General features: G+C 44.8%; 1 protein-coding gene across 1 annotated transcript; it reads right to left on the reverse strand.

Annotated features, from left to right (window-relative positions):
• Positions 1-1,810: 1,810 nt before the first annotated feature.
• Positions 1,811-6,149, reverse strand: LOC137041888 (zinc finger protein with KRAB and SCAN domains 7-like). Its single transcript, XM_067418562.1, has 2 exons — positions 5,245-6,149; positions 1,811-1,990 (listed from the first exon to the last, which is right to left on the reverse strand). Exons 1-2 carry the CDS (start codon positions 6,124-6,126, stop codon positions 1,988-1,990), a joined length of 885 nt encoding a protein of 294 aa, XP_067274663.1. The 5' UTR covers positions 6,127-6,149; the 3' UTR covers positions 1,811-1,987.
• Positions 6,150-16,688: the final 10,539 nt, after the last annotated feature.

The following is a 16,688-nucleotide window of genomic DNA, read 5'->3' on the forward strand; positions in this document are numbered from 1 at the left end:
GGTCAGGAGCGCTGTCTTCATAGACAAGAACTTAACATCTACTGACCGCAATGTCTCAAATGGGGCCCTCTGCAGTACACTTAGAACTACTGAGAGGTCCCAAGAGGGTACGAGAGGAGCACGAGGATGATGTAGTCTCCTCGCACCCCTCAGGAACCTGATGACCAGGTCGTGCTTACTTACCGGTTTACCGTCCAAGAGGTCATGGTAGGCGGCAATAGCAGCCACATAAACCTTCAGGGTGGAAGGAGACAGCCTTCGATCCAACCCTTCTTGGAGAAATGACAGCACCGACCCGATCGGGCATCTCCATGGGTCTTCTTGGCGAGAAGAGTACAAACTGACGAAGAGATTCCACTTCAACGCATAGGCCTGTCTCATGGATTCGGCCCTAGCAGAAGTGATGGTAGCCACCCCCGGAGGTGGTAGGGTACTCAAACCTGCCGTGTCCCATCCAGGAGCCACACGTGGAGGTTCCAGAGATCGGGAAGAGGGTGCCACAGGGTGCCCCGTCTCTGAGAGAGGAGATCCTGTCTCCGAGGAATCGGCCAGGGAGGGGCTGTCGCAAGGTGCACTAATTCTGGGATCCAGGTCTGGCCGTGCCAATACGGGGCGACCAACATGACCTGCTCCTTGTCCTCCCTGACCTTGCACAGAACCTGTGCAAGAAGGCTCACTGGGGGGATTGGCTAAATCCGTGAGAGCTCGTCGGCTGCATGGTTCAGGATCCCTGGGATATGGACAGCACGAAGGGACCTCAGGCGCTTCTGACTCCATAACACGAGATGGCGGGCGAGTTGGGACATGCGGTGGGAGCGTAGACCGCCCTGGTTGTTGATGTATGCTAAAACGGCCGTGTTGTCCGGCCTGACTAGTACGTGTTGACACTTCAGCAACGCTCGGAAGCAGTGCAGGGCGAACCGTACTGCCAGCAAGTCGAGGCAATTGACATGCAGGCGGCGCTGGCTCTTTGTCCAGGAGCCCGCGGCAGCATGTCCATTGCACATGGCACCCCAACCCGTAGTGGAAGCATCTGTTGACACAACAACATGCCTGGAAACTCGTTCTAAGGGGATACCTGCCCATAGAAAACTGAGTTTCGACCACTGGGTGAGTGTCTGTCTGCAGGCCCGAGTCCCTGGGACCCGGAGCGTGCCAGACTGCCATGCATATCGTGGGACTCGATCGCGTAGCCAGTGCTGAAGCGGTCTCATATGAAGCAATCCGAGCGGCGTCACCGCGGCTGCAGATGCTATATGCCCTAACCAACTGATGTCACATATGGACTACTTTGATGATGTTTTCATTACCTTCTGGACGTGGACAGCAAGTGGGCATACACTTACATTCAAAGGACAGAAAGCCCTCGGACTAAATCTAAAATATCTTAAACTGTGTTCCGAGGATGAACAGAGGTCTTACAGGTGTGGAACGACATTGGGGTGAGTCGTTGATGAAAGAAATTTCATTTTTGGGTGAACTAACCCTTTAAAGTTTGTTCACCCAAAAATGAAAATTATCCCATGATATACTCACCCTCAAGCCAGGTATATATTCTATGAGACAAACACAATCAGAGTTATATAAAAAATGTCCTGGCGAATCCAAACATTATAATGGCAGTGAATTGTTGCCTTGTTTATGAAGTCCACAAAAGTGCATCTATCCATCATATAACTGTTCCACACGGCTCCAGGGGGTTAATAAAGGTCTTCTGAAGCTAAGTGTAGCAAAGTTCGTTAATAGGAGGAAGGAAGAGGACACGGGGGTCGGCTAGACGGTTGATGCTTTCTTTATTTATTCTCATTTACTGTCAAAACACACTCAGGGGTGTATAGTTTCTCTTTCTCAATGTCACAACGATCACTTCCGGGTCGGCACTTCCGGGTTCCGGTTACTCAGTCTCTGGGGTTTGTGCATCAACCGTCCGTCTCTCTCTCTCCCTGGTCTCTGGTTCCACCGAGGTTTTATACCCTCTCCGCGCTCATTACTGGAACAAGAGACAGGTGTTATTAATCTGCGTCCAACCCACTCACTTACCGCTCGTCCCGCGGCTCTCTCTCCCGCTGCAGACCTCGCTGAACCACGCCCCCCTTGCCACATACCCCCACCGCCCGACTCAGGCCGGGGAGCCGTCCGGCCTGCAGCCCGCCCCCCCCATTTCTGGAGAGGAAATCGGCCACAGCCATCTGAGCACCCGGCCTGTGGACCACCTTGAACTTAAACGGCTGAAGAGCTAGATACCAACGGGTGATCCGCGCGTTGGTATCCTTCATGCGGTGGAGCCATTGGAGAGGAGCGTGGTCCGAACAGAGAGTGAACTCCCGCCCCAGGAGGTAATAGCGGAGAGTGAGAACGGCCCATCTGATGGCCAAACACTCCTTCTCTATGGTGCTGTACTTAGCTTCCCTCTTAGAGAGCTTACGGCTAATGTACAGCACCGGCCGCTCTCCCCCCTCCACCTCCTGGGCCAGGACTGCGCCCAGCCCCCTGTCCGACGCGTCAGTCTGCAACAAGAAAGGGAGAGAAAAGTCAGGGGAGTGTAAAAGCGGCCCGCCACATAGAGCAGCCTTCACTTGGGTAAAAGCCTGTTGACACGGCTCCGTCCACTGGACCGTATCTGGTAGCCCCTTTCTAGTAAGATCAGTCAAAGGGCTGGTAAGGTCCGAATAATTTGGTATAAACCGTCTATAATATCCCGCCAGCCCCAAAAACTGTCTTACCTCCTTTTTGGTCTTGGGCCTCGGACAGGTTGCAATTGCGGCAGTCTTATCAATTTGGGGACGCACCTGACCATGACCCAAGTGGAAGCCCAGATACCTTACTTCCACCCGCCCAATCGCACACTTCTTTGGGTTGGCCGTGAGCCCCGCTCCCCTCAGCGACCTCAGGACCGCCCTCACATGCTGCATATGCCGCTGCCAATCGTGACTATAAATCACTATGTCATCCAGGTACGCAGCAGCATATGCAGCATGGGGGCGCAAAATCCTATCCATGAGTCGCTGGAAGGTTGCGGGCGCCCCGAACAAGCCGAAAGGAAGCGTGACAAATTGGTGTAATCCAAACGGCGTGGTGAAAGCTGTTTTTTCTTTGGACAATGGAGACAAGGGGATCTACCAATAGCCCTTGGTTAAGTCCAGTGTCGAATAAAATCGAGCCGTGCCTAACCGATCAAGCAACTCGTCAACCCGCGGCATTGGATACGCGTCGAATTTCGACACAGCGTTCACCTTGCGGTAGTCCACACAGAACCTGACCGAGCCGTCTGTTTTGGGGACCAAAACTATCGGGCTCGCCCAGTCACTGTTGGACTCCTCGATTACTCCCATGTCGAGCATTGCGCCTAATTCTTCCTGAACTACTTTTTTCTTGTGTTCAGGCAAGCGATACGGCCGGCTGCGAACTACCACGCCCGGCTCGGTCTCGATATGGTGCTGAATCAAGTCGGTACGTCCCGGTAGGGGCGAGAACACGTCCGCGAACTCCGCCTGCAATTTTGATAAATCAGTGAGTTGTAACGGTGAGAGGTGATCTCCCCCAGGGGCCAGCGCGACTGATTGCGCTTTAATGCTCGCCTCTGGCCCGAGATCATCCTCTCCCCCGATCACCGTTGCCAACAACACTGATTCCACCTCATTCCATTTTTTTAGCAGGTTGAGGTGGTATATTTGACGTGCCCCGTTCCTATCGGATCGTATCACTTCATAATCGAGCTCTCCTATCTGTCGTGCGACCTCAAACGGCCCCTGCCACTTTGACATTAATTTTGAGCTCGACGTAGGGAGTAGAACGAGCACTTTCTCTCCCGGTATGACCGGCTCTGGCAGTCCTGGGCTTGCAACAAATTCTCCCTAGATAGCCGCCCCAAGGTGTGAAGTTTTGTTCGCAAGTCCATGACGTACTGAATTTCGTTTTTGGCCAAAGAAGGTCCCTCCTCCCAAGTTTCTCGTAGGACGTCCAGCACCCCCCGTGGCTGTCGTGTTGTGTGTATCTTGTGGAACCTCCCGCACGGCAAATAAGAGGGGTTCTAACCACCGATCCCAATTTTTGGCGTCTTCCTGTACGAACTTACGGATCATGGATTTAAGAGTGCTTTTAAATCGTTCGACCAAGCCGTCCGTTTGTGGGTGATAGACGCTTGTTCGAATGGATTTAATGCCCAATAATCCGTAGAGTTCGCTCATCGTGCGTGACATAAACGCCGTGCCTTGATCAGTGAGGATTTCTTTCGGAATCCCCACTCGGGAGATCAGACGAAACAGTGCGTCCGCAACACTCTTCGCGGAGATGTTGCGGAGAGCCACTGCCTCCGGATATCGTGTTGCGTAGTCCACGATGACTAACGCAAAACGATGTCCGCGTGCGGATCGCTCTAATGGCCCGATGAGGTCCATCGCAATTCTCTCGAAGGGGACCTGCATTATTGGAAGGGGGCGCAATGGCGCTTTTGGGGCGGCCAGTGGATTCACCAACTGACATTCAGGGCAAGACGCGCACCACCTGCGCACATTGTCATGAATGCCTGGCCAAAAAAATCGGGTCATTAAGCGATTCAGTGTGGCCGCCTGCCCCAGGTGGCCCGCCATCGGGTTCGAGTGAGCCGCCTGGAAAAGCATTTCCCGGCGGCTCTTTGGTACTAATAACTGGGTTGTATCCACTTTTGTCTGAGTGTCTTGGGTCACTCGATACAACCGATCCTTAATTATGGCAAAAATAAGGATACGTGACGGGCAATGCGGGTTGGAGAGACTGACCGTCGATAGAGCGGACCTGCTGAAATGCATGTTTTAGGGTCTCATCTTGAGACTGCTCCAGAGGGAAGTCATCGCGGTCTGAGAGAATCAGTCTCTCGACCCCGCTCGGTTCCTCTGAAGCTGTTCCCAAGGGTCCCGTATCAGTCTCGCCCACCTGCACTCGCACCGCCCCGTTCCTAGCCTTGTTTTCCCAAGCGGCATCCGCGCATAACGACCCCAATAATGCCGAAAAGGCGGGCCAATTCGTCCCCAGAATTAGCGGATGCCGGAGGTGGGGACTAACCGCCACCTCAACACTATGCTTTTTCCCTCTAAACTGTATCGTGACTGGGACAACCGGATATTCCACCACATCCCCGTGCACACACCGCACCTTAACCATGCGGCTTGTATCCAATGCCCCAGGCTGCATCAGGCTTTGATGGATCGAGGTTTGGTTACATCCTGAATCCACCAAGGCCTGATATGTACCCCCCTTGATACTTACAGGAATTTGGTACTCTCCTGCTTGATCGGGGGTGGTCCGCTGGACGTCCGGGATCCGGATCATTGTCCCGATGTCCATCCTCGGACATCGGTCCACAAAATGATCCGGATCACCGCACCGCCAGCAGGCCAGCCCAGGCTTACCCGCCACCCCTGCGGCGGGGAGTGGGTTGGAAAATGAGCGCGGGGAGGGCGCGGAACCAGAGCCACTATCACCCCCCATCCCCAGCAGCCCCGCCCCCCTGGGCGGAGCCCGCGAACTCCCGAGCGGTCCAGGGCCCATCCCACCCCGGCCTCTGGGGGGAATCCGAGGAGGGCCCGGAGGACGGGACCTAGGGAGAGGGATAGGAGGAGAGGGAGACACAGAGGGGGGAGAGAGAGAGCGAGAGGTTAAAAGGGGTGCGCCGACCCCCGGGCACGCCACCAGGTGGTCCTCCGCCAGGTGGATGGCCGTCTCCAGCGACGTGGGCCGGTGGCACTGGACCCACTCGGCAGTTTTCCTTGGGAGCCGAGCGATGAACTGCTCCAGTACCACCAGATCGACGATGTGGTCCACGTCGCTTCCGCCGGCCAGGAGCCATCTGCGGCATGAGTCCCGGAGCTGTTGGGCCATCGCGAAGGGTCGGCCGGCCTCCCCCCACTCCAGGGAGCGGAATCTCTGTCGGTGTTGCTCCGGGGAGCGGCCGACCCGCTGGAGGATGGCCTTCTTTAGGTCCTCGTACTCCAGGAGGTTCGCCACCGGTAGCTGTTGTGCAGCCGCCTGGGCCTCTCCTGTCAGTAGTGGTATCAGGCGCACCGGCCACTGTGCCCGGGGCCACCCGCAGGCCTCCGCGGCCTTTTGGAAGAGGTCAATAAATGCCTCCGGGTCATCCTGTGGCCCCATTTTGTGCAGGGGCACGTGGACCGGTGCGCTGGCGAGCCCGGCGGCTTCGGTGCGAACCTCCCGGTCGATCCAGCTCCGGAACTTCTCGCGGCCCTCTTGCTGGCCTCGGACAATGGCCTCGAAGCGGCGCTCCTGGTCTGCCCGAAGGTCCAGCATGGCTTGATGTTGGTCCTGATGGAGGACCGCGAGGGATGTGATAATGTCCGCAAATGGCGTGGCGGAGGGCGTCTGCATGGCGGCGGCGCTGTCCTACTTCCTCCCGGGTTTCGGCACCAGTGTAGCAAAGTTCGTTAATAGGAGGAAGGAAGAGGACACGGGGGTCGGCTAGACGGTTGATGCTTTCTTTATTTATTCTCATTTACTGTCAAAACACACTCAGGGGTGTATAGTTTCTCTTTCTCAATGTCACAACGATCACTTCCGGGTCGGCACTTCCGGGTTCCGGTTACTCTCTGGGGTTTGTGCATCAACCGTCCGTCTCTCTCTCTCCCTGGTCTCTGGTTCCACCGAGGTTTTATACCCTCTCCGCGCTCATTACTGGAACAAGAGACAGGTGTTATTAATCTGCGTCCAACCCACTCACTTACCGCTCGTCCCGCGGCTCTCTCTCCCGCTGCAGACCTCGCTGAACCACGCCCCCCTTGTCACACTAAGTAGCACATTTGTGTAAGAAAAACTTTATAGACTAAAATAACCAACTTCCATCGGATTGCTGTAAACCCTTGATGCATCCATATTGATGAATGCAGAAGTGCAGAGGATAGAGCCAAAACAAAACGTATTGTCAGGGATCACTCTTTTGATGCACGTCAACTTGTGCACAGCTGACCGCCAGAAACAAGTTATTTTAGTCTATACAGTTTTAAATAAGAATATTTTTCTCACACAAACTCACCACTTCACTTCAGAAGGCCTTTACTAACCCCACGTAACTGTGGAGCAGTTATATGATGGCTAGATGCACTTCATAAGTTGGGCAACAATCACAGCCATAATAATGTTTGGATTAGCCAGGACATTTTTTAAATATAACTCTGATTTTATTCCTTCGGAAGAAGAATTTCATACACACATAGAATGACTTGAAGGTAAGTATAGCATGGGCAAATTTTTCTTTTGCCACTATTTCTAGATGCTTTGTTCATAAAAATGTGTTATTCAGTTCTGTAATCAGGCATAGCTGGTGGAAGTTTCAAGTGCACAGAGGGCAGACCTGACTAATCGATCATTGTTGATGATTTTCATTATAAATTATTATTGGTTAGTTGTTGCAGCCCTAAATACAAGAATTGCAAACTTGAATAGGTATCCTGTAAAGTAAACTTCAAACTAATACAGGAGCTCTGCTGTGCATTCTACATTTACAAGGTTATCATTTCTCAATTTTTAAGTTGAAACTGCCAGAGAGGTGATTATTATACTATATGTTTATTATTATTAGGTAATAGTGGGTGCTGGAGTGTTATTGCATTGCATTATATTATAAGATTTTTTTGATTTATTTAGCCCCCATATTTCAAATCAATGAGGTGGCTAAAACATTAAAACCATCTTAGACTATAATGCACTACAATAAAACAAAACCATGCGTGTATAGTTTTCGGATGCAGTTTTTTTTTTGTGGCATTTCATTAATTTAAATTATCATTAATTTAAATCTTTGGGTTCAACTAAGAGCTCAAACCGATATTAATAAAATATGAATTGGTTTAGTGCATCAACCAATTTACATAAGAACTTTGTCATGGTGTAACATCAGTTTCAAATAAAGTCCTCTAATGTCACATGTATGAAAACATGGCCCAAGTATAGATTCAATGGGTTTTTGAAACTATTTTCTCATCAACTCACCAGTTTTTCAGGGTCTTTATTTAACTAGGTGCACAGAGACTTGATAACACAGGCTCTTTGAGGATGTACATGTCACTGAAAGAGAAAGAAAAGGAAGGTTCAGTAATCAAGGATAGATACATGTAGGCTATGTTACTGTATGTGAGTGTTAAGAAAAACTTAATATGTCATTAAGGTGAGGTTCACACCAGAAAAGCATGGGGACAGCTTTATTGTGATGCACTTCTTCGTTTTTACTTAGAAAAGAAACATTTCTGCTGTGGAAGAAAAAAAATGTGTAAGTGTTTCCAGTAGCTCAAACAGTAGAGCATGGCGCTAGCAACGCCAAGGTCATGGGTTTGATTCCCAGGGAATGCAAGAATTGACAAAATGTGAAATATGTACCTTGAATGCAATGTAAGTCGCTTTGGATAAAAGTGTCTGCCAATTGCATAAATGTTAATGTAAGTGTAAAAAAGTTAGTGTATGTCAAAGACCATTACACACAAAAAAAAAAAAAAAAAAAAAAAAAACACAACAAGCAGCATTCTCCTAGTTTCAAAGACTGACTAAAAACTGAAACGAAGAAAAATAACACTACTGGCAGTTGTTACTAAACATAACCACATATAAAATAAAAACGAATATAATCGATATGCCAATTTATGTAAACACCCCGGGTATATCGTAAAAATGGCACATTAAACTAGCTAAAGTAACATTAACATACAAACAGAAAAAACGGGGGCATGGTGTGTTTCGACTGCATTCGCTCTATCTCCCGTTTTCCCCAGTTTAACGTAGATTGTGTAGTTGATAGTTATTGGTAGCTAACATTGAATTGTGACAGAAATGTGATACAATTGTAGCGGATATACAAACGAAGGTGAAACGTGCTTCGAGTCTGGGAATACAAACTTGCATAGAAATATCGCCACAGTGCCATTATTTCATCTATAATACCACAGTACTAATTACAAACAAGTACATATCAAGCACTTACCCCCTCAATATCAAGGATGCAGACCTCTCCACCGCTCATAAAACTCCACCTCCAGCCGTCTGGAGACTGGACCGAACGTTTGATTCCGAACTTCCCGCCGCACTTCTGAGCATGTGCAGTGGCGTGCCAGAGAGAGTTGTTGATATGAAGCGCCTCACTCTCATTGAATCAACAAGTATTGATTGAATTGATTGAATTATTTTATCATGTAGTTTCAAATAACAAGAATGAATCCTTTAACAGAAGCAAACTCGTTGTATTCATATTAATCAGACATATTTGTATTTTGATAATCAAGTGGCTAGTTGACGTTTTTGAGTGTGTTTTTGCATGCTTGTATTTCAGAGTGCATCACAGTCACTGCATAGATTACATTGTGACTAACTTTATATAAACATGCAATATCGTTGACGAAAAAAGACAAGTCTTAAATGTAGACTGAATGAAACTTTAAGCAGAACATCTCAAATGGAGATTGCTAAAATGCAGCTTACTTGTTTATTGGTGTTTTCAGATCATCCGCGCGTGAGAGCTAGCTCGTGTGCAAATGGTTGCCAGATTGGACTTGTTTAGGTAAAACACCGGATAGTATACATGTTTTTTTCACAGAAAAGCTCTGTTTGTAGGATTTAAATTACTGAAATCTGGCAACCGCAAGCATGCAAACTCTTTCTCTTGTAAATGGACCTGTAAAACTATCTGGAAAATGTTTGCCCTTGAATAAGCCACATACCCTCTATTTAGATATCAGAGACATTTTTACATATTGTTTCAACTCATTCTAGGGCACCTTTAAAGTCTGAGAATTAAAAATTCTGTCATTAATTACTTACCCTCATGTTATTTGACACCTGTAAGACCATTTTTCATCTTCGGAACATCTTCGAAAATACGATGGCTCAGAAAGGCTTCCATTGGCAGCAATGACATTTCCTCTCTCAAGAACCATAAAAGTATCTAAAGACCTTTTTAGAGAATAGTTTTTGTGTGCTAAAAATAAAAATATAATTCAACAAGTTCACAAAGCACCATGACGCATTAGCCCTTAATTTCACATCTTTGATAAGGCACTTTTACGTGGACTTATTCTTTTCTCGCAGTTCTGCATCCAGGAAATGCACACTTTAGCATCCTTTTGAGCACTACGCCAAGACCTAAAACACAATCGATGTAGAATTCAACAGCTTAGATACAGCGTGTCTTCCTCTGCTTTTAAACTACTGAGCCTTCAGAGTTCAACAAAAATATCTTAATTTGTATTTCGAAGATGAACAAAGGTCTTATGGGTGTTGACCAACATGAGGGCAATTAATGACAGCATTTTAATTTTGGGGTAAAATAACCCTTTAATACTGTTCATGAATAAACAAAGCTATGGTTTGCATGCGTTCTAAAAATTAAATTGCATAATAAAAATAGCATATCTATAAGCAGCCTTTGATAGCTCATGGATTTATAAGGTTTGATCTCTGAGCAGCTTCAGAAATGTGCTATAGACTAAATGGAGAAAATTTGTTTTTTTAATGCCATTTCTAAGAAAACAAAAACTTGTCTAAAACGCTGTGGTAGAAATCACTGATTCACATCAGTATATTTATTTTTAAATGTATGACGTCATAAGTATTACATTGAAAAAAAAAATTGTAGGATGGTAGGATTTATTTTTAAACTAATTTCACAAATAATTACAAACAAATGTCATTTGACACAATGATTTAAAATAATAATACTTAAAGCAGAAAAGTTGAAATTCTCTCATAAAATGTACTCTAATAATCTCTTATCTCCAACCGTTAAAACTTCAATATACTGTTTGATGTCAGAGTTCAGGTTTGTTAAATGCTGTTTGCTCATGTGGTTAACCAAATACCTCATCTTCAGCATATCATAAAACAGAGTTGAGGTGTGATGAAAGGACAGGACTAATGAAAGACAACAGAGAGAAGAGAAACAATCTATCCTTTTATCAGTACCTCTACATGCCTTTTCCAATCACTCTGCTCTCCTGTTCACACTTTCCCTCCACCTCAGTCTGTCCATCACACACTCAACATCAGAAGAGCTCAAATTAGAGCTGACCTTCAAATGACAACCAGTAGAAGCAATCTTTGTCCCTGTTAGTGACAGTGATTTTTTTCAGGAATCACTTTGTGCCAATTTCCCACTGAATAAATGTCTTGCTCAGAAACTGACAGGCGAGCTTCTATAATAATAACAACCAGTGTTGTGAAGGATACTTTCAAACTGTATTACAGAATACAGAATACATGCACAAGAATGCTTTTTGTAATATATTCCGTTCCGTTACTCAATCGGAGTAACGTATTCTGAATACTTGGATTACTTCCACATTGAATTGCATTTGTAGGAATTTGATTCAAGTGTAGGAATGCGGCCATCAAATCCTGCATACTAAACAGGCAGGTGCGGTGCTAAGTTAGGATGATTCTAACACACTTTTAGAGTCCCCAGAGATCAGTTCTATTAGTAGTTATGTAGTACTAGTAGTAATGTATAAATGTAAACCAAAACATTTCAAATAAAAAGGGTATGGCTTACATCTGCATTGACGGTAAAATCCACCCATGAACCGCTCACGCTCACCTGCTCAAATCCCGAATTTCTCTGAACTATAGGGATATAGTTACATATTTATGTTTGAATTTTATGTATTTTTATTTAAACTATGTTGAATATGAAAAGTGAACAGCATGAAGAAGATTGGACACGTCATGTCGGAAGACCTGGAGTGAGACTTTTTTTTACGTTTTTCTTTTAAAGCCTTTTTTTAAAGTCATTGTTGTTTAATATAAATTGTATCTTAATTGTAATCAATGTTACATCAACCAATTTCTTGCATTTGATAAATAATAAGCAAATAGGTTATATCGGACAATATATGGAGGCGCAGGAGGAGATCACTTGCATTGTGCTTTACTGGTGCGCATCCCAGAAATGAACTGAAACTCAGCGTAGGCTATATAGGCTATACTTGCCTCACAGACATGAGAAATGTGTTAATAGAAAGCTTTAAATGTATTAAACCTTTAAAAACAAAAATAAATAGGCAACTCTCTAATTCTGTATTGTAATCTGTATGAAATGTACATTTCTCTCTTGGCACTTTTACCATGGAGATGATGACTCGGCATCTTCAATTTCATTTTTGCATATTTGACACTGACACAGAAAACTAGTTTTTTTAATAAATAATGAAAAAGTCTCCTTGCTATTTTTGACACAATTATAGGCCTGATCTAGCCTGACAAGCCAGACCCACATCAAGATGTTTGGTCTGGAAACTCACCATTGACGGCTCAATCTGAGGGCGGGATGAACGGTTGGCCTTTAAACTCCCTCTAGATGCAATAGGATAGCGCTACAACCGCTACAACCAACAGAGTAAAGCGGAGCTAGTTGAAGCTAGTAAACATGTGTAGAATAAACTTTCGCCGTGTCCGGTCGAAAATCATTAGGCCTAATCATTAATGCTTTGTAATTTTGCACATGGTACTTTGTAGCAAGCTATATTTATATTTTCCAGTACATATATATATATATTTGACGGAAATTGAGGTGTCTGCATTATTAATGGATATCTAAAGATATTACAAAACATTTAAAAGCTTCCAGAGCAGCATTACTAACAAGCAGATATATAGTTTTGTATGTGTAAATTAGTCCGGAACTGCATAATACAAAAATCTAACCGCAGTTACATGCATTCTGCTCAGTTGTTCTGGCTAAATCTCTACCTGTAGCTCCTGCTGCTCCTCTTCCGACTCCATTGTGACTGATCAGACAGTGTGTGAAAATGCAAACTGTCCAGTTTGTCTCCCCGGCACACATTCACACTTCTGTGGACTGGTTATGGCTCTAATTTTTATTCTTTTGTCTGCATTATAATTACTAACGATTCTCTATTCAAACTGTTCTATTCAAACCTCATTTCTAAATCAAACCTCTCACTTTACCCTCACTGAGACTCTATCGAATGCATTTCGTCCAAATAAGCATTTCAGTAGTTTTACATTTAGAAAATGTTCATAAAAATAAGTATTTACTCAGTGGCAGATGCATCTAGGGCAAGCTAGCATGTTAGCTTAGCACACCAGCAAAACAACAATTGATACGATTAAAATCATGTTTTATTCCAAACTTGCTTCATATCACTTTATAATTTATATGTAGAGTGTTTTATATAACAATATGTGATCTCATATAGCTTCAGTTCAAAAAATCTGACAGAAAATATACAATGCTAAAAGCTATGTGGAATAGCATTGCATTATAAATATCATCTATTATGAAACCACCCAACATGGCATAAAGAACACAGACCAACCATATATTGCCGCGATTGTGTGTTTATGGCCTTAAAACGTGTCTATCTGCATAAAATAGCGATCTTTCTGATGATCTTTGGAAGCTGTTTTGGAAATGTCAGATACTTCCTGAATGTCACATGGTGTGTCTGTTCTTCATGTGTTCCATATGGGGTGAATTTTCAGTAGTACAGCTTTCCAGCGCCCTCCGGCTGCCAGAATGAATTGAAAACACAGCATATCACAGTCTACTGCTCTCATAATGATACATCCGCGGATTTTGGATAAAGATTGAATAAATAATACTTTGTATAGAAATTTGACTCAAACATGTGAGAATCTATCAATATTTCTCCACATCTGCACACATTTGAAGTAAAAGCCCTGAGGGAAGTTGTTTTATGGAGTGTCTTCATGACAACCACTGAGGAGTTTTTTATGAATGGGAGCAAATGACGCGCATATTACAATCAAAAGGTAGCGACGCCCAAGATCATATTCATAACTCCTGGCACATATTAACACATTACGGTCACTATAAGACTTTGAGAATAAAACAGAGGTAAAAAAATTAAACTTTAGTCTTAGATCTTTTTAATGATGTATAGTTTGTCAAGGTAATTACTTACACCTGATAGTAATTTTGAGCTAATTTAAGCAAACAGAGCTTCAGCACGTCCTCGTCCTCGTGACGGTTAACAGGTTTTTAAGGAAACAAGTGACGTTTTTTTTAAGCTTTCCCTGTTTTGTTTCCCCTGTTTTTTTTTTTTTTTTTTTTTTTTTGTTTAACTTTTATTAGACTCAAGGTCGAAATAAAAGAAACGGTGTTTTTACACTGAGCACGTTTGTTGCAGTCCAAGTCTGAGTGTGAAAGTTCTCTTTTCCCCCACAGTGCTGGTCAACTTGATTCTGTTAAACCCCTGGTGCATTTGCATACATCTTACATAATCACAAACATCTACAGGGTATGATAGAAAAAAAGAATGTGGGTCAATATATTGGATGAAGGGGGCATGCTTGTAAAGTGAATCTGAGGAGATTGCATGCATGATGCACGAATACACTGCAAGTTCGCTCTTGCTCATATCCAAGGTAAATCATTAAAACCATCACCATTATGTATTTAATTGAACTATACATTACAATTGGCTAACGAATGCACAAGTTACTTTCAGTTACGAATGCGCTTAACAAGAGCGCTCCTGAGTCTTTCTCACTCCTGAGTTTTTCTCACACTGTTCACATGAATAGTGGCAGAGTTCAAGTGCAACCAAACTCAAAGCACCTCCTGCAGGTAGTCTTGGGTTTGGTACCCTGGTACGCTCCCCGGTCCGCATGACAGCTTTAACATGACTAATTTTTACATGAACCGTGCCCCGTTCTGAAAAAAAAACTACCAGTGTAAAAACTCTCTTTATTTATATTCTTAAAATGAGTCACTGCATATTCTACATTTTTAAGCTTAGGCTTAAATGACTTATTTTAAGTTCTTTGAAAAAAGATCTATGTCCTTGGATACATGTCTAGTTTTCATGCTCTGAGTATTGTTTCACTAATAATAAACTTACATTTGCATAAAGCATGCATATTTGTCCATATACCAGAGATGCTCACAAGTCTCTGAGCTCGAGTCGAAGTCAAGTCTCAAGTCTCTGGGCTCGAGTCCAATTTAAGTCTCAAGTCTCTTTATTATAATAAGTCTCTTAAGTGTTGCATCATGTATGGTGACCCATCCAGGCTGTGTAGAAAACTGTCACTGTGTGTGCGACTTAAGTCGCACTCGAGTCCGAGTCTCAAACTCGAATCCCTATCTCTGCCATATACCCATATTGACTAGAGTATTAAAAACTAAAAAAAAAAAAATGTAACTGATAAAAATATGCGATTAAGTTGTGATTTATTTTGACCAGTATAAAAACCATATTTTAAGCTTTGTGTAGTTGTTCATGTTTTTCAAGGACATGAAGTTGATGAGTATAACAAAATTCGTAATAAGGAAGAAGGAAGCGGGAACCGGCAAAAATGTAAAGACTTTAATCAAATAAAACAAACAAAACAAAAGTAACGTGGAGAGCCTCTCACAGACTGTCATGGTCGGGAACACACAGAGGAAATGGTGCGAGGACTCAAGTGCAGAAATTAATGATTTATTTATAAAACAAAACACAAACACAAAACAAAATCCACGAGGGGGGGAAAACATAAACTGGAAATATATAACTGAAACCATACATAAAGTCTCAGGTTACGTATGTAACCATGGTTCCCTGAGAGGGAACGAGATGCTGCGTCAAAACACTAGGGGAACGCCTCTGCGTGATGCGTCATGAAGCACTCGTGAAATCAGTCCAATAGCGGGGAGATACATCATAGGCGCGTGACGTCATCGACCAGGAAGCTATAAAGCATACCCGGACCAAACAGTCACTAGCTTCTGAAAAAGCCGAACAAATCGATCACAGGCATTCCGGGAGTATGGTGTAGCGACGCAGCGTCTTGTTCCCCCTCAGGGAACCATGGTTACATACGTAACCTGAGACGTTCCCTTTATCGAGGGAACTCGAGCTCCGTCAAAAAGCTAGAGGAACTTAATGCCCACGTCGCCAGAGTCCCAAATGTCTGTATGTGTGAATTTTGCTCAACCCAGAAACACCCGGGACCCTGGGGTAGAGGCCACATCTAGATTGTAGAACCTCACAAACGTATGCGGAGAGGACCACCCTGCCGCATCACACACCTCTGAAAGTGAAACTCCTGATATAAGAGCCATAGAGGCAGCCATACTCCTGGTGGAGTGAGCACGGATCCTCATTGGTGAAGGCTGTCCGGCCGACTCGTAAGCGAGTGAGATAGCCTCAACTATCCACTTACTAAGTGTCTGCTTTGAAGCCGTTTTTTCTTACTCGGGGACCCAAAACACACAAACAGTTGTTCTGACTTTCGCCACAGGGCAGCTCTGTGGACATAGGCGTCTAAGGCCCTGACCGGACACAGCAGATTCAGCTTCTCTTGGTCTTGATCAAGAAAAAGAAGAGGACAGAAAGCCTGCAGCATTACTGGTCCCGGTACATTAGTCGGGACCTTAGGCAAAAACCCTTCCCTCGGGAAGAGAAATGCCTTCACCATTCCAGGTGCAAACTCGAGGCAAGAAGGTGCCACTGATAGAGCCTGTAGGTCTCCTACTCTCTTTAGGGATGAAATAGCCAGAAGAAATACGGCGCTAACATAAGGCCTTCCAATACTATGGCCAGGTCCCAGGTAGGCAACCTCGAGCGTGCCGCAGGTCTGAGCCTCAAAGTGCCACGAAGGAAACGCATGACCCACGGATGTTTCCCTACTGATGCACTGTCTAAAGGCGTGTGGTAGGCTGATATAGCCGCCACACACACCTTCAGAGACGAAGG

This window comes from Pseudorasbora parva, chromosome 15 (genome assembly GCF_024679245.1).
Source record: "Pseudorasbora parva isolate DD20220531a chromosome 15, ASM2467924v1, whole genome shotgun sequence".
Lineage (NCBI taxonomy): Eukaryota > Metazoa > Chordata > Actinopteri > Cypriniformes > Gobionidae > Pseudorasbora > Pseudorasbora parva.

Excerpts from the sequence above, each read along its gene's own strand:
- LOC137041888 (XM_067418562.1), bottom strand. The coding sequence starts at position 6,126 with ATGGGGCCACAGGATGACCCGGAGGCATTTATTGACCTCTTCCAAAAG.